Source organism: Salvia hispanica, chromosome 3 (genome assembly GCF_023119035.1).
Source record: "Salvia hispanica cultivar TCC Black 2014 chromosome 3, UniMelb_Shisp_WGS_1.0, whole genome shotgun sequence".
NCBI lineage: Eukaryota > Viridiplantae > Streptophyta > Magnoliopsida > Lamiales > Lamiaceae > Salvia > Salvia hispanica.
Genome location: NC_062967.1, coordinates 13,720,594 through 13,738,025, shown reverse-complemented (window position 1 = coordinate 13,738,025; position 17,432 = coordinate 13,720,594). Strand labels below are relative to the sequence as shown.

At 38.8% G+C, this 17,432-nt stretch overlaps 4 protein-coding genes across 4 annotated transcripts; 1 reads left to right on the top strand and 3 right to left on the bottom strand.

Annotated features, from left to right (window-relative positions):
- Nucleotides 1–1,518: 1,518 nt before the first annotated feature.
- Nucleotides 1,519–5,663, bottom strand: LOC125213487 (histone acetyltransferase KAT6A). The gene is made up of 5 exons (XM_048114059.1): nucleotides 5,455–5,663; nucleotides 3,627–4,896; nucleotides 2,758–2,943; nucleotides 2,516–2,667; nucleotides 1,519–2,275 (listed from the first exon to the last, which is right to left on the bottom strand). The coding sequence occupies exons 2-5, from the start codon at nucleotides 4,861–4,863 to the stop codon at nucleotides 1,769–1,771; spliced, it is 2,082 nt and encodes a 693-aa protein (XP_047970016.1). The 5' UTR covers nucleotides 4,864–4,896; nucleotides 5,455–5,663; the 3' UTR covers nucleotides 1,519–1,768.
- A 2,964-nt stretch (nucleotides 5,664–8,627) lies between these two features.
- On the top strand, nucleotides 8,628–9,644 carry LOC125210301. The gene is made up of 2 exons (XM_048109858.1): nucleotides 8,628–8,711; nucleotides 8,809–9,644. Exon 2 carries the CDS (start codon nucleotides 9,044–9,046, stop codon nucleotides 9,494–9,496), a length of 453 nt encoding a protein of 150 aa, XP_047965815.1. The 5' UTR covers nucleotides 8,628–8,711; nucleotides 8,809–9,043; the 3' UTR covers nucleotides 9,497–9,644.
- Nucleotides 9,645–9,779: 135 nt separating this feature from the next.
- LOC125209937 lies at nucleotides 9,780–11,007 on the bottom strand. The gene is made up of 2 exons (XM_048109511.1): nucleotides 10,642–11,007; nucleotides 9,780–10,566 (listed from the first exon to the last, which is right to left on the bottom strand). Exons 1-2 carry the CDS (start codon nucleotides 10,729–10,731, stop codon nucleotides 10,207–10,209), a joined length of 450 nt encoding a protein of 149 aa, XP_047965468.1. The 5' UTR covers nucleotides 10,732–11,007; the 3' UTR covers nucleotides 9,780–10,206.
- A 2,380-nt stretch (nucleotides 11,008–13,387) lies between these two features.
- LOC125209330 lies at nucleotides 13,388–14,654 on the bottom strand. Its single transcript, XM_048108932.1, has 3 exons — nucleotides 14,549–14,654; nucleotides 14,006–14,445; nucleotides 13,388–13,477 (listed from the first exon to the last, which is right to left on the bottom strand). The coding sequence occupies exons 1-3, from the start codon at nucleotides 14,652–14,654 to the stop codon at nucleotides 13,388–13,390; spliced, it is 636 nt and encodes a 211-aa protein (XP_047964889.1).
- Nucleotides 14,655–17,432: the final 2,778 nt, after the last annotated feature.

Below are 17,432 nucleotides of genomic sequence, written 5' to 3'. Positions count from 1 at the left end.
AATTATATAAATTTTGCAATTCAATTTTTTAATAAAAATTATTACACATTCATATATAATTGAAGTGCAACATAATAAAAATACACAAATAAAAAAATACGATATCGGTACAATAATAGAGAATAAATAAACCAAACTACAAACTACGGTCTGTGTTTGCATAGACCCATGAAGACATAAGTGCTAAATCTTCTTTAACAACCCAACTTACATTTTTTTGAGTTCCTCTTCTTTTTGTTAGCTTGTTGGGCATCTCTGAACAAGTTGCAAGTGATATTTTCGGATGTGGGAATTTCAGTAGAGGTAGAAATTTGGCTTAGATTTGGAGATAATTCATGGTTATGTGAATACTCTGGATTTGAAAATTTTTTTGTGAACTTGGATATTTAGATGATTGTTGATAATTTTGGGAATTTTGATAGGTGGGAAACAAGTGCGATAATTTGGATGATTTGGATCCACAAAATCAAATTTATCAAAACAATAACGAAAGGAATTTTTTTTGGAAGAATAATTCACATGATTTTTTTGGAAGAATAATAATCATTGAATAAAACAATTTAAAAGTAATAAAACATTTTAATGTTCAACCACTAAAAAAATAAGACATGTGGACTTGACCCCAACTTTTTCTATGGGTCGACAGGATAACACCAAACAGGGGGAGAGGGGGGGGGGAGGAATTATTTTTATTTATTGCTATTTTGTCTTTTTATATGTGACCTTACTTCCAATGTTACCGATGGAAGTAGTCTAAGGTCGATTTGTCTCCCAATTTGAGTAAGAAAGCCGTGGAGCCCCATCGGGGCAAGTCTCGGGTTGGAGCAGCTAATCCTCTCAATTGGGAACGTGCTTGGGTATTAGGTCTCGGTTTTAATAAGAGATGGGCCACACCGCCACAGTATATCACATTATTCATTAGTTAAATTCGACACCATATTAATACTCCCTCCGTCCCTAATAATTCGTCACCATTTGACCCGACACGTGTTTTAAGAAATGTAATAGAAAGTTGGTTGAAAAAGTTGGTGACATGTGAGTCCTATTTTTATATATTAGTTTTATAATAAAATGTGAGTGTAAATGAGTTAATGTAATGTAGAGTCCATTACCAAAAATGGTAAAAATGAAAGGTAATAAATTTTTAGGGACGGACGAAAAAGAAAATAAGTGACAAATTTTCAGAGACGGAAAAAGTACAAGTATCAATGATCATATAGAGTTTTCAATTCATTATTATTTTATATCGGGCTTGAAACCGCTGAAATATGATTCCGATGCATATTTGTTAGAACATTGAAATTCAAATCGATATTTACCAATAAATTTGAGATATTTCCAATTTGACATTCCAATCGATATTTACCAATAAATAAATTCATACTATACCTCTCTTTTCCATACAGAATCACTAGTATATTTGAATCGAAAATTTTTTGGCAGGAGTCTTCAATGCTTTCACTTTCTTAAAAATGAAACACATCACTTATCCGACAGAGTGAGTATAATATGCTAAGGTTGAAAAAAGCAGAGTAAAAATGCATGCTGAGAATAAAAAGGATCCAAATGTTGTAGCAATGTTAGTAACATACAATCCTCCTTTAGAAACAGATGGATGTCCAAAACTCTCATCAACTAAAAGAAAACAAATTCCTAACTCAGCCTCAGATGAGATCCATGACTGAACCAGCACCGGAACATCCTACCTGCAGACCTGCAAAGATATAGTTATAACATACCTTTCACTCTAACCAATCTTATCAGAAATCTACTGAGTAACATTCTTCCCCTGTGTCTTCAGCTTTGATGCAACTTCTTCATCAGACAACGGCAGGTAGTAGATGCGTGGTGGGGCCTTGGTTTTCCGAAATAGGTCATCCAGAGTGACAATTGGTGGATCAACAACCTTCTCCGCAGCTGGAAGCGGAGGTGGAGGTGGGAGGTTCAGCCTGTCCCTTGCCAGGAGAGGCTGTTCCCTTGGTGGATGCAGCCGGTCCCTGACTTGGGGTGGTGGATTGGAAAGTGGTGGTGGAGGAAGAGGAGGTGGTATCTGCTGCTTCATTAATTGCTGTCGTGGGGAAGGTTGTGCGACAGATGGGGATTGGGTTGCTGTAGTTGGTGAGGGAGCTGCAGGAGATGCAAGTGGAGCCTCCACGCGTGATTTGACTTCTTGAGGATCAACAAACTCTGCAACCAAGAGGCGCCCCCCGTTTGTAGGCCACTGGAGATTGTATACAGCATTACGGGTTTCTAAAGCCTCTTCAACAGATGAGTACTGCATAGACAAAGTTATTCTAATAACTACCCATATATATCAAGGTGGGCCAGCTTCCCCATATAAAAAATAATGAGCACATTCATGAATTAATGTGAACACGCCCACACACACAAGTAGATATATGAGCTACACAATGCACAAGTATTTGTCATAGTTACCAACACATGCTATACTATTTGTTTTGCACAAAATAGATAAAACGAGGGATGTAGTTATGGGAGTGAAGACAAAACGTACTGAGACAAAACAGTGGGTTTTGATGTGATCCATCCAGAAACTGGTAACAGTTCCAGTCTTTCCTAGAAGTTCTTGGACAGCTTTCAAAGTAAAAGGGCGCAGAAAACGATCAATTCTGAGAGAATTAGTAGGTGGCTTTGATGATGGTGGAACTGCACACAACATATAAAACAATTCAGTTTTGAGATAACAAATGATATTAGAAACAAATCACTAGAGCAGTGACAAACTCTGGAACATACCCACACGCTCCTTGGGAGCCTCCTCTACATTAGCTAAGGAGTTGGCACCTGTTATGGGCTTAAAACTAGGTTCAGATGAACCTTTTGGTGTTATAGAACCACTCTGTGGCTCAGAACTCTTTAAGCTTTCAGTGTTCCACCTGCGCACCTTCTTCCCAGCATCATTATTGCCAACGGCTTCTTTGTCTGGAATGTTCAAAGTATGAGTTTGTTGTTAAGGCCTTAATAGAAAATAAGTAGCTAGACATAAATTTAGCATAAATTTCAGCCAGGGGCTATTATACATATATCTGTTTTAGCCTGGATTCAGAATTTGGTTGAGATTGAACTATTACAGGCACAAAAGGGGGACAACTTTAGATCTGGAATCACTCATAACCTTCAACAAAAAAGGAAGCATGCCCAGATTAACCACAAACTTCACAATTATAAGCCACATATGTTAGTATTCACAAGCGTACTTAGCTAGTATGGTCCAAAGGCTTGTTAATTGTGTGCAAAGAGAGTTGTCATACAAAAAATGTTCATAATAACAAACTGGATCATTTCCCACCATATATATCATAATCCAGATATTAAATTGCAAAAGTATTTATTTTAAGAATCCAGAGTCTTTACTATATATGCAACATCATGTTGGCAACAATTTATAGCATGCATTAATCATTCAAAAAAGGCCCTGCGGATATAAGCAAGAAAGCCATCTGAAAAATATAACAAATAAGGTGCAAACAATATAAAACCAAGGGTTCCTGCATCTCTAGAGCTTTATTACCCAAAGAAGGCAGGGAGCTTTGATATAGTTAATTCATAGTACAATATTGACATTATAGTGTGTCTTTTCATGCAAACCATCATAATGTACTTACCTTGAAATTTTCTTTTCACAGAGGTCGGGCCAGAAGCTGTCTCCATTTCAACGGGATTATCATGACCAACCACGTCCACATGATCCTCCTCTTTCACACTAGGTGTTCCAGAGTTCTCCACATTTTCAGTAAATGAATCAGACTTGCCATCCATCTGTTTACTCTCCATTATATCCTCTTCCATGGAATCATCGCCAGAACTCCGATCTAAACTTAATTTTTCAGGGGGATCTACATCCCCACTATCAATGCTCTTGACATCATGAAGTTCTTCAACATCTTTTATGTCAAGGTCAACTTTGTCATCATTTTTGTCAAGTGGCTCTTTAACATCTTTTATGTCAAGATCATCTTTCACATTATTTTTGTCAAGTGGCTCTTCAACATCCATTGGATGTGATTCACCACCATCAGGGACAGCGACGTTGGGAGACTGCTGCACCATCCCAGGCTTAACATCTAGTTCTAATTTGACATTATCATTAATTACATCAATCTTTAGTTCATTTTTCTCAATAATGGAGACAGATTCAGTAGAAACAGAATCAGATGTTACTTGAAACCCTAAATTAGGGTCAACCGCAGATACCTGATACTTCAGTGTCTGGACACTGGAACCTGGTTCGAGTGTACTGGAATCATCGTTTTCCCTCTGCTCCGTTGAGTGAATACCTTCATTCGTATTAGGAGCTGAGAGTTCAACCTTCGCATCCTCCTGCAGGGATCCATCAACATTAAGCAATAGAGTAGCATCTCCGTCCTCATTTGTTCCATGATCTTGTGAGTTTGATTCTTCCAAAATCTTCACAGGTTCAGTTATGTTTTCAACTTCTGTAGTTTCCACAAAAGAGGGTTCAGGAGCCTGTCCACCTTCCAGCCCAGCAAACTCGGTTCCCTGCACCAAGCCTGTTTCAATGACTTTGCCTTCACCTGATGACCCTCTGGAGTCATCTATCTTTCCGACAATGTCAATATCTGTCCCGGTAAAAGCCTTAGCACTATCATTAACATCAGTCACTGCATTTTCTTTTTGAATATGAACCTCAGGCTGTGAATGGTCGTCCTGTGCTTCCTCCAAACTTTGCATTTCAATACGTAGTGCTTCATCCAGACGTTTCACCAGATCTTGTTTCAACCCACTACTAGTCAATCTACGCCTCTTGAGCTCTTCCTTAAGCTCAGTGACCTTCAACTGATCAACCGTTCGATTGCCAATTTTAACATATGGCGAAGACATCTTTCCTTACACCAACTTTCACTTCTACAAGACCTGCAACAACAAATATAATCATTAATAGGACACTGTTTTTGGAGATAACATAAATACACATATGTACATTCAAAAGGAAAATATTCACTTCCAGCTTCTTGAAGAGGATGTACAAATGTGCTCAAAGTTGTCATTAAAAATTGTACTCCTATTTTTTAGGCAAAAAATTGTTTTTTTTTTAGAAAAAAGTTTAAAAGATGTAAGGATATAATTCCACATTCATCTATAACAGCTAATTTAGAGAGACGAGTAGTCAATAAAGTATGCATTTGGCCATCTTTATCTTATATAAATACGTCTAAAGATAATGTAAAATACCCAGTCAAGTTCAGTAACACGCAACATCCATTACATAACCAGAAAATTAAACATCCTGACATCAAAATTAAACATCCGGAAAAGCTTTAAACTCCAATTTTTAGATCCACGAATTCCAATTCAGAAAAATAAGCTTGCAGATCTCTTGACCAAAAAAACGACAACCCAGCAGCAAAAAAGGAGATATAGATGTGAAGAAGAAGCGGAAATGTGGGAGAAAAGGCTGCAGAAGAAAATAACCTGATGATCAAATAGAATTAGGGTTTCTTGATTTTGTTGCGACAAGAGGTCCACGACGGCAGCGGCGGGGAACGACGGTGGTGGTGCGAGCGAATAGACGCCCGATTTTAGGAAATGAGGGGAGGAGGCGAGAGAGCAAGGTTATAGCCAGAGATAGAGGAAAGAGAGAGACTTCCCGTTTTCTCCTAGAGAGAACATAGGAGCGAGAAATGGAGAGAGAGAGATTAAGAAGATGAACCGATTGAGTTATTGGGCTTTTGTAATAACGGGCCTTTTTAATAATTTGGGCTTTTTGATTAAAGCAGGAGTTGCTGCATTAGATTTGTGAAAACTTATCCAACTTTAGATCATTACAACTCCTATTACGAGGCCAAGTAGATGCTTACCCATCCGCAACGCTGTATCTTATCCGTCTTTTAATCGTCTTATCTCTTCACTATTTATGGGTCCCACTGTATTTTTCAGCTCATCTCTTAACTAAGAGACAACACCTGCATCCCTCCATCTCTTAACCATCTCTTAACTATTCATTCAATTTCATTTTTTATTTTTAATTTCAACAAATTCAATTAATAAAAAACACACTTCATTATAAATAAAATAAAATTACAATTTAAATACCTAAAAAAATAAAAAAGACATAATTAAAAAACTAGAAATTACAAATTGCACACTTAAACTCAAATAAAAAAAAATGGAGGTAAAGAAGCAGAAGAAGGAGTTCTCTAGTGACGATCATCTAATGGTTGCCAAATTTTGCCCAAATGTGCTCCATTAGATCCTCCTGGAGTTGGGCGTGGGCGGTAGAATCACGTGTCCTTGCCCGAATAGACAACCGCTCTTGCAAAGACGGATGCACTCCCGTTCGAGGCGGACTACTTGCGGTTGAGCTTCCCGGGGTTTCAGGGTCGAACCAATTTCCCGCCTCAGGTCCTTCGTCGGCGACAATCATGTTGTGCAAGATTATGCACGTATACATGATGTCGACTATATTCTCCATAAACCACTGTCGAGCCGGGGCTTTGATAATGTTCCATCGAGCTTGGAGAACCCCGAACGCTCTCTCCACATCCTTGCGAGCAGACTATTGCTTCTGCGCAAAAAGAGACTGCTTTTCGTCCACAGGCCTGTTGAACGTCTCCACAAAGGTTGGCCACTTCGGATAGATGCCGTCGGCAAGATAGTACCCCATTTTATACTGGCGATTGTTAGCGATGAAGTTGATGGCCAACGCTTTACCATTCAGAACTTCAGCGAAGAGGTCGGAGTTGTTGAGCACGTTGACATCGTTGTTCGAGCCGGGGACCCCAAAATACGCATGCCAAATCCATAGCCGGTAGTCGGCGACGGCCTCGAGTATAACGGTGGGGTGGGTGCCTTTGTGGCCGCTCGTGTATGACCCCCTCAACGCCACAGGGCAATTCTTCCATTGCCAATGCATGCAATCGACACTCCCGAGCATCCCGGGGAATCCGTGCACTTGTTCGTGAAGACGGAGCAGAAACTGACAATCTGCGGTGGTTGGCTTCTTCAGAAATTCGGCGGTGAAGGCTGCCCGGATGCCTTTGCAGAAGTTCAACAAACAAAGTCTCCCAGTGGATTCTCCGACGTGCAGGTATTCGTCAAACGCATCCGCCGTTTGTCCGATAGCAAGCTGACGGATCGTCACAGTACATTTCTGGAGCGTCGTGTGGCTAGTACGGCCAACAACGTCGAACCCTTCTCTGAAGAACTCTTCCCGTGCCGCCAATGTACTCGCGATATGCAAAAATAGCGCCCGTGACATACGGAAACGGCGATGGAAGTAGATATCTCCCCACACCGGGTTCGGACTGAAGTAATCACGTTCCAACCTTGCGGCGGCTTCCTCCTCCCTACGTTGATCTTCTTCTACCGATTCTTCCATTATTCGACGCATTTGCTCAAATGGATCCATAATTGATTAAATTTGGGAGAAGAAAAAAATAAAGGAATGATTTTATAGAAGTGATTGGAGAGGAAAAAAGAGAGATGAGAGAATAGATGTGTGTTTGTGTGTAAAATGGAGAATGAAGAAGAGTATATATAGAATATAAAAAAAAAATTTAAAAATATGACTGTTGAATGGTCATATTACCGTTTTTTTATTAATTTTTTTTAAATTTTTTCGAAAAATCTGATTTAAAAAAAAAAATTGAGTTATGACGTCATAAATCCGACGCCCACTCGCGGGTTGGCGAGTGGGCGTCACGCCAGCCGCCCGTGCGCACCACGTGGCGCTGGGCGCGTGTCTCGCCAGCTCGAGGCCGGCCTCGCCGGGACGCGTCGGGCGTCGAGACATGTCGTCTCGTCGAGACAAGACCGAGACCGCATCGCGCAGCGTTGCGGATGCTCTTAAGTCTCTACCGAACTAAAATGTACTTCCTCTGTCTCAACTCAAGTGATTGATTTCTTTTTTACAGTTATTTTGCAAAGATAATAATAAATAGTTAAAGTGGAAAGAAAATAAAGTAAGGGATAGAATAATATAGAAGATAGTCGTATATACATTATTCTATTAATTATTTTACTTTCTCTCCACTTTAACTATTTATCATAATTTTCCTCAAACACGTGCCGAAAAACAGTCAATCATTTGAGACGAGACAGATGGAGTATCTTTTTATTGTTATAAGAGCACTATCAATCGGGTCCAATTTTGTGACAGTCGGAGCAGCCAGGATTTGCGGCCCTATTGCAGTGGCCGCCGATTTAGCGGCGCTATTGCAGGGTTTGCGGCTGATTATTTTTTTATGTTTATTTAGTTTACATTTAATTTTAACATTTTTAACTCATAAATGCCACCATGTTTCACCTATTTCACCCTCCCTTTATTTTACTTTTATTCTATAAGGGCTCATCTGGTTGGCCGAACAAAAATTAACACAAACTCATTGATAATGGGCTTTCATAAGTAGGCTGATAGAGTTATCCAAGGTTTGGTTTAGCCCATTTATGCTGATTAGGCTTGTGTGTATTGTTTGGTTTATTCATTGTGTGTAGGAAACAAAATATTATGGGACTAAATTACCCTCTCCACCGTGAAGGATGAAATCAGCGGCATGGTCATACTGGTTCAGCTCCACCGACATCTTCCTCAATCTTCTCACCAGTTTACCCATTTCGTTCTCCATGCCACCGTTTGGTTAAACATCCTTCAACGAAGTGGCGTTGGGTTCAACGATCATGGAGATTTTAAAATAGACTGTTCGAATGACCAATGAGACCAAATTGTCAAGGTTTGGCCATTATTTCTTGTATCATTTTTAAGTATTCAAACTCTCGTGCACTGTAACAAATTTTCTTGATTATTCTTATTCATACTATTGTCTGCAGCAAGATAAAAACGTCTGTTGTATGCGTAACAAGTCTTGGCCATATCTGGAGGATTGGAAATTGATTTTTGGCAAGGATAGGGACACAAGCCGTACTTCAGAATATGTTGGGCAGACAGTGAACAACTCTATCCCTGAGGAGCATGTTGCCGACACGGACGGGCTGAGTAATATGAATACAAGCTTTGATGATATTCTTGTTGAGGATCTAGTATAAGCAACATGTGGAACTGAACATGGTGGAGACAATGCTCAGAGCAAAAAAAAAAGGCGAACCTTCCAAGAGATGCAAACGTAAACGCAAGGGACATGACGATGACGATGGCTTGCTCGAGCTACTTGGGAAGCTTCATGCTGAAACAAACTCTCGCCTTGAGACTCTGTCAATGCGCATTGGCTACGAGATGGACTTAGGGAAGGCTCGACAAAATGTGTTCAACCAACTTGGTGGCATGCCCTCCCTATCTGAAGAACTAGTATACTGTGAAATATTGGGTAAGGACAATTCGAGGCTTGAGATCTTCATGGGTTTACCAGAACCATCGAAGCCAGGGTACGTGATGCGTATCCTCAAGAAAGAACGCCTTATCAGAATATTGGTGCAGGTGTGCTTTTTGGTAATACTGGTGCTTTGGGAAACAAGGTTATTATCCTTTTTGACTCAGGGTTTTTTGGCTAAAAACTACTAAATGCCGGATTATTCCCTGATGTAATGAAGTTGGTATGTTTTGCTGCTTCCTTTTTCTGACTAGACTGTTTGATGAACAAGTTTCTATATTAGGACCTACTACCTTGTTGGCTTGTAAGACTTTGATAATATTATTTTGGTAATAGTCATTCAACCTGTAAAGAGTCCTTAAAAATCCTTGTCTAATGTTGTATGTTTTTTTTAAAAAAAAATTCTTATGCACTTTGCCGAATTTTACAGATCAGAAAATATGATGAGAAGTGACGATACGATTCATATTGATATATAACAAAAGTTCATATTAATAGATAACAAAAAAGGTCCACATTGTTCATCACAAAGTTGTGATAGATATTACCAATTCCCAAGCAAAGCAGTAATGCACTAACATAATACCCGCTACTACATGCACCTAATTAACCATTTTGTGTGCATGTTTTACAAAAAGGACTTCCCTAGCTCCTAAGCAAAGTAGTAATGCGCTAACATAATACCCACTACTACATGCACTAATTAACCATTTTGTGTGCATGTTTTACAAAAAGGACTTCCCTAGATGTTACATAACATGACATTCCAAAATACAAGCAGAAGACATACCATTCCATGTGTCCATCAAAACCGGGGCATTCCCGGCATCCTCCAACACATAATTGGACTTGAGGAAACTTCCGAGCTATAGTAGGTGGGAACTTTAGGTGGACGCTGTTGTCACAACGGGTTACGTGATGGTACGACGAGTTTACGTTCGAGCTTGCGGTCGTCACCTGCAGCATAGTAATACTTACTCTTATCGTTTGTAGACTCGTGGTCTGGTGGTAGCTGGTCATCAAATACAAGCTTGCGTTGGGCATGAGTTACATACTCGATGCCGACAGTTTCATCCTCCGGAAGTCCGTTAACCGACTCATCACTAAAAACATGCCCCTTGCCCTTATTATCTATTGTATCAGACAGCAAGATGACAGTTTTTTCATTCTCGACTTTGACGTCACCAGTTCCGAATAGTTGATCGAGTAGGCGGTAAACATGGTCCCCTCGGTGGTAGTAAGCACCGACAAGGGGGTTTCTCTACAAAATATGTATATGCACACATAAATATAGTGACTTAATTTGAACTTAATACAAGATTAAACAACAACAAACCTCGAACATTGATGCCCATGAGTCTGCTACCACTATGACAAGGTTGGTTCGAGCATCCAAATATGTCCCCTCAACATGAGTGAGCTCCATAAAAGTTTGTAGCGTTTTTCAAGGAAGTGGATGCGATCAACCAGTTCGAACCATTCGAAAGAAAATCCCAGCTTATTCTCGATCGCGACTGCCGCGTCAAGAATGAAATTACTTGGGAAGGCAGTTCCTTGGAAGTCTTTAGCTCGCTTCAAGCTTACCAATGTCCCTAATAATAAATTGTCGATCTCCGGTGACCAGTTTGCTTCGTAAAGGAAAGAGCTTTGGCTGGGCAGAACGGTAGACATTTTTTAGGAGTATCATTTTAAAAGTAACAGAAAGGAAATTGTGGCTGTAGTGTAAAGTCATGTTGCCCTCTATTTATAATATGAAAAAGATAATGGCTTCTTAAATGCAAAGTGAGTGTTGTCACTCAACTACACACTCACATCCGATGTGCCATTAGCCATTGATGAAGAAGCCACAGGTATAGGTCGGCGATGAAGGGTGGTTTCTTGTCAAATCCTACATCTTTGCTCAAGATTTATGAAGAAGAGGAATTAAGTAATGTTGGTGAGTATTGTCACTTAACTACACACTCACATCCGATGTGCCATTAGCCATTGATGAAGAAGAGGAATTAAGTAATGTTGGTGAGAAGTGACATGCAAAGTAAATGCAAAATGGTAGATATTTTCAGAAGTTGAAGTTATCTTTGGTGTATTGTTGTTGAGAAGTGACGGACAAAGTAAATGCAACTTGTTCCATTCATCACAACTCGACATTACCATAAGGAACAAAATAATTTTCTAACATAGAATCAATAACTAATGCGTATAGCAAGTGTTGCCTAGAAATTTGTATAGTTTACATTAAAATTAAATAAAATTAGAAAACAAACTCATATATTTTGACGAATAATAAAAGTAATATTTTCATATAAAATCAAAGCTATATTTGCTCGATTTCTCTATAAATTCAAATAAATTAATAAACTAACAAATCAAGCTTTGATTTTTATGAATTTTGTGAAATTAAAAATTCCAATAACATTTTTTTAATGCATTAGAATCAAACATTTGTATATAAATCGAAACGAACAACATTAAATATGCGTTAAGTGGTGCTCACAAATGGTATGTAGCATATCATTTCTCTATAAATACTAAGGTAAATAATCTAAATATCTAATTTTTACTATTTTAAATATTATAATTATTCAAATCCAAAAGAAAAAATTGTGATGACATCATTTTAAAAATATAAACACAGTAATTATAAAATTCTCAACAAGTGCATATAAAATTAAAAATAATGTAGTTTTTTCAAAATTGTCAACAAGTTCATATAAAATTAAATGGCTATTACCCCTTTATTCAATTCAAGTCTTCTTTGGTGGAGTTGAATTAAATGCTCCTCCTGTCCCTCTGTAATGGAATTAAGATCATATTCACATTTCAACGGGGGCGGTTGCAGGTTGCTCCATCTGTTGGTTGTCGAAGAATTGGTGTTTTAAGCAATCACATTTTTTTGTAGGAGTATGCCAAAAACAATAACATAAGAAAAGGCGTGAAATACAAATTACACATCTTTAAATGAAGCTAAACTGTATTGTCTAGCTGATTAGTTCAAAATATGCCACCAAAGTTTAAATTCCGTAGTACAAAATTACAATGATAAATAGCTTAGTAGATAAGTTCAGAATTTGAACCGAAATGCTAAACACCGTACTAGTAGAGCCTCCCAATCAACATCCCGAGTAATAACAAAATCATCCCCATGACGCCATGACGGCCAAGACTAGGTTCATCCTTAATTTAGCATGGCAGCGATCACAACGCGGCACGAAGTAGCTTCTCCGACCAGTGGCGGACGCAGAAAAAAATTGTGGGAGGGGCTGCACTATTACATACTTCCTTCGTCCTTACATCTCATATCCTTTTTCCCTTCGTGCGGAAATAATGATCTCATTTTACTCTTTTATTTTAATAGATGGACTTTACATTCCACTAACTCGTCTCAATCACAATTTATTACTACTATAAAAGTATAATTTATATTCCACTAACTTTTTTCATTCACTTTTCATCATACATTCTTAAAATCCGGATTGAGTCAAGGTAAGACGATTAATTACGGATGAAGAATATATTAGTAATATATATGAAAAAATATTACTATTAAACAAAATACTAATCCAATTAAATAACTCAAAATATTGTCCTAAGTAGTTAAAAAGAGACTAATTTCAATTATAAGTACCTCAAATTCTAATTCTAAGATAAAAACTCTAAACCAACACCTTACACTTAAAACAAATAAAAACCAATCATTTATACTGTATAATTTAAACTACACGTCCAGACATGTTTTTCATATTTCATTCTTAATATTCAGAATAAAGTAAATATTAAAAGTTATAAAAAACAAATATTTGCATAACTGAATTGTAAAGAAAAAATAGAAAAGAAAAGGAATTAAAAATATTGAAAATTTGAATTTATAATATTAAACGCATAGAAACCTTCTATCCACTTATTAAATTAAATAATAAATTCAATTTTAAGATGTAATCGCTATTTTATAGAGTCGAACTATTTTATTCAGTCAGAGCCGCATTAAGAATTAAAATTATCACTACTTATTTTTGGGGATTTGGGCCATCTTCTTCCCCAAAACAACCATTTGTATGTCAATTAGCATCTGCAGATTTTAAATCTCAGATCCAGTTTAGTAGCTTCAGCACCTTGTAATAATTAATATCACGCGATTTAGTGTTCAACGCCATTGATTTAGGAAGGGCTGAAGACTGTTATTTGAAAATTTCAGAAAATTATAGTAGTAGGATAAAAGGATAAAACAAGTTTTGGGAAAGGCTTAAGCCCTTCCATGGCCCTTACTGTGTCCGCCCCTTACTATGTCCGCCACTGTCTCCGACAGTGTTTTTGTTAGCACCTTTTACCTGGGATACAACTTTCTCAGCCCGATATGGTTGGTTCAAAACGTAATCTGGTATCTCTCCACCTCGACTACTATGGTACTCATCACACCACAAGAAATCACTCGTGTGTTTTGCGTCTGCTGGACATTTGTAAAAAATATCGACTACTATGTGCCGCAACCTTACCTGCACATAACAACCTCATCCGGCCAGCCCCACAGAGACACTCGGGTGTCATGTCGCATATTTTAGTTGTTGTTGACATGACCTTGTTGCAAGAGATAACAAAAAATGAGAAGCAAAAATTAGATATCCAAATGAAAGTAACAGGGAAGCAAGTATTAAAGAATAAAGCAAGAAGAAACAATATAATATGAAGCTGGTAATGTATCCCACATGAATCCACATGGAATTCTCCAAGTCATCTCGCATTGCAATCCATTCTGTGGTTGGGTCGATCTGATCCACGTACTCAACCTCATCATGGTCTTCATCAACGATGAAATTGTTATGACCACCATCAAGTTGTTTTTCAATTGGATCGTTCATCATTTCACCACGAATGAAATTGTGGAGGAGAAAGCAAGCCATTATCAGCAGCCTGATCATCGAATAGAAACTCGCACTTCGTAAAATACCCCATCGCATTTTTAAAACAGCAAATGCCCGCTCGATTACGTTCCTTGCTTTAGTGTGCCTTGAGTTAAACAACTCCTGTGCATTTTGAGGCCTTTGTGTGTCAATTCTCCATTCTTTCAAATGGTATCGAACGCCTTTGTAAGGCGTTAAGAAACCTTCGGAATTAGCATACCCATTGTCACATAAGTAGTAATTTCCTATCATAAAGACAGATTGACAAACTTTGATGTTATTAACCAAATGAATTAGAATTAGTTAAACAAAGATGCGGTTAGTTTTCTAGGAAGTGCTGCTGTAAACCTTTTGGGACCATCAAAGCCCCTTCTTCTCGAGTGACGACATCACGAAGAACATGAGCATCACCAGCAGAGCCCTCCCATCCCGGTAGAAAATATAAAAACCTCATATTCCAATCACACGCTGCGAGAGTGTTCGTTGAGATTTGCCTCTTCCGAGTTCGATAGCGGGGCTTGTCAACGTGACGCACAAGCACGTTGATATAAGTCCCGCCCAATGCCCCAAGACATCCTTAGGTTTAAGACAAAAATGAAATGAACCAAAAAATGGGTACTTGTTATTACAAAATAGATACACAAGAAGCTACTAGCTTGAAACTAGCTCATATAGAAAAGTGGATTACCTTAAAATATTTCCAACGAGAGTCTGTGTAGTCATTAGTTATGGGTTTTGGTTATCGTAGCAAAACGGTGTGCAGTTTCAGGGTTGCTCTCAAAACAGAATGAACATAATGCGATATGGTTTTGTCGGACCTCCTAAAGTTGAACCCAACTATACGATTTTTATTGTGATGGGCTAAAATGCCTAGGAACATAGCAACTTGCTCCTCCAACAACACTTACCTACCACAGCGCAATCCCCCTACGTCTCTCAGAAAAATACATAGATGCCTAAAGGCGTTCCTGTCCATTCTAAGGTTCACAAATCAGTCGATGTCACTGACTTCAGTGAGTCTGCTTATATGTTTCACCTATGCCGGTATCTTATGATACAATCATGGAAGCCGTGCGTCAAGGATTTCAACTAGAGTTGGATTCAACTGGAAATCGTCCTATTGAGATGACATCCAAAAGCTATGAAACTACCATCATTGTCTTCGTCTTGGAAACATCTTCGCGTGGGTATCTTGCACATCCCAATCGGAGTCCGAATGAGGGAGTTATAGCAGTTTTACGGAAGTCGCGCAGAGAAGGCCGAGAGCTTCGGGAAAAACGCCCGACCGGGCGTTTTGCTTGTGAAAATCGCCCGGGGACAGGGAAAACGCCCGGGCCGGGCATTTTGACATGTGAAAAACGTTCGACCGGACGATTATGCCGATTTTTAAGATTTTGTGGGCCAACTTTCTATTTTTGGACCCATAGTATAAATACCTCTTGATGTCATTTCTTTTCCTTAGACTTTGATGAAATTAGATGCTTGAGAGTTTTGTTTCCTCTTGGAGAGGGTTTCTATCCAATTCCTAGATTTTGGTTGCTTGAATCCATCAATTGCTAGTTCAAGCATGGGATTTCCATCAATTGCTAGTTCAAGCATGGATCAAGTAGAGGTATGCTTTGAGGTTTGTGGTTCCCTTGAAGATCTAGCCATGGATGCATGTTAGTATGTTGTAAGTGTCTTAGCTTGCCTCATTAATGACTATGTATCACAATTTCCACTCTATCCAATGTTACTTCTTGTTTTGATCATCTTAGTTTCCTAAATTCTTGTTGGGTTGCCATTATTGATACAATAGAAAATCTACTTCACAAAAATATTAGATCAATCACCTACAAATTGGGTAAATCCTTGGGAAATGGATCACAAAATACATGGATCCACATCATTTGGTATCTAGAGCCTAGTACCCACTAGGTGTTTGATCTATTGTTGCTTTGGGTTGGGTTATTTTTCCTTTTGTCTTTTGGTTTTGCTCTGTTTTGTTGGGATGATCGGATTGATCAATTGTGCTTAGATTAAGCTGAAATTTGGTGTGTATGATCTATGTTATGTGACCTACGTACTTGCAAAATTTCATCAAAAAGTTCGTTCGTTTGCCTAGTTAATCGTGGAGATTAACATCATTGCCCTGTTTTGGCATAGTTGGGGAAAACCATACAAAACATATCCAATCATCAAATCTGACTATATATGGTCATTTTTCCCTTGATCTAGACTTGTTTGGGAATCTATCCACCAAAATTCATCCAAATTGGGCGCGGGAATCAATACAAAAAAAAAATCATAAAGATCAGCCAAATTTCAGCAAAAGTGTCACCCCTTGTTTATTTTTCTTTGACTTGCATCTTGCTAATATGTGTTTATGGCTTTGTCTTCTTGATTTTGTTGACCAAGGAGTATACCTTGATTGATCCACCTCAAGCACTTAAATCTTGGAATTGGATTTGTGAGTGTGAGTGAATCCACCTTTCTTACAATATTCTAAGCCTTTGTCGAGAGTTATTGGGGAGTGATTTGAGGGGGGTTTGGGACATCAAGGTTGAGTTCATCTTCTTAAATTCTACTTTCTTTTATTACTAACCTCTAGGACTAGTTCCTAGTGTTTGTTTGATTTGTAGGTACTTACTCTATGCCTCCTCGCACTCGGTCCAACAAAATGGCGGGGACAAGTGCGGAAGGGGAGGAAACAAGCATGACTCACCCTATACCCGATGGGGACCTTGTGAGCATGATGGCCCGCATGATGAAGGAATTCAAACAAGAGATGATGATCCAAATGGATGTGCGAGCAAAAGAATCCATTGCTCAATCAAAAGAATCCGAAGCCCGCATGCTTGCCGCCCAAAACACTTGATTTGAGGAGTTCAACACCTTGAAGGGAGGCCGCACATCTAGGACTCCTACTTCTAGGGGTAACAATCTACCTAATGTTGTCCCGGAGGAGATGATGGAAGAAGTGGTGTATGAGGGATGGCAAAGGGGGAATGATAGAAATAGAGTCAATCACATGGAGAATGATCGGTTTGGGGGAAGAAATGGTGCCCGTGGCCGTTTTAAAGGTGACTATGAATCAAGGTACCATGGAGATGGGCTTGATAGAGGATATAGTGGGAAAAGAGCTCCCAAGTCTTATGGAGAGTGGTATTCTAGGAGGGCGAGAGATCAAGTTAGCCATAAGGGGTTTGAAAGGCCAATTGAAGAAGAAGTCTCATATAGAGCTCGATTGAGG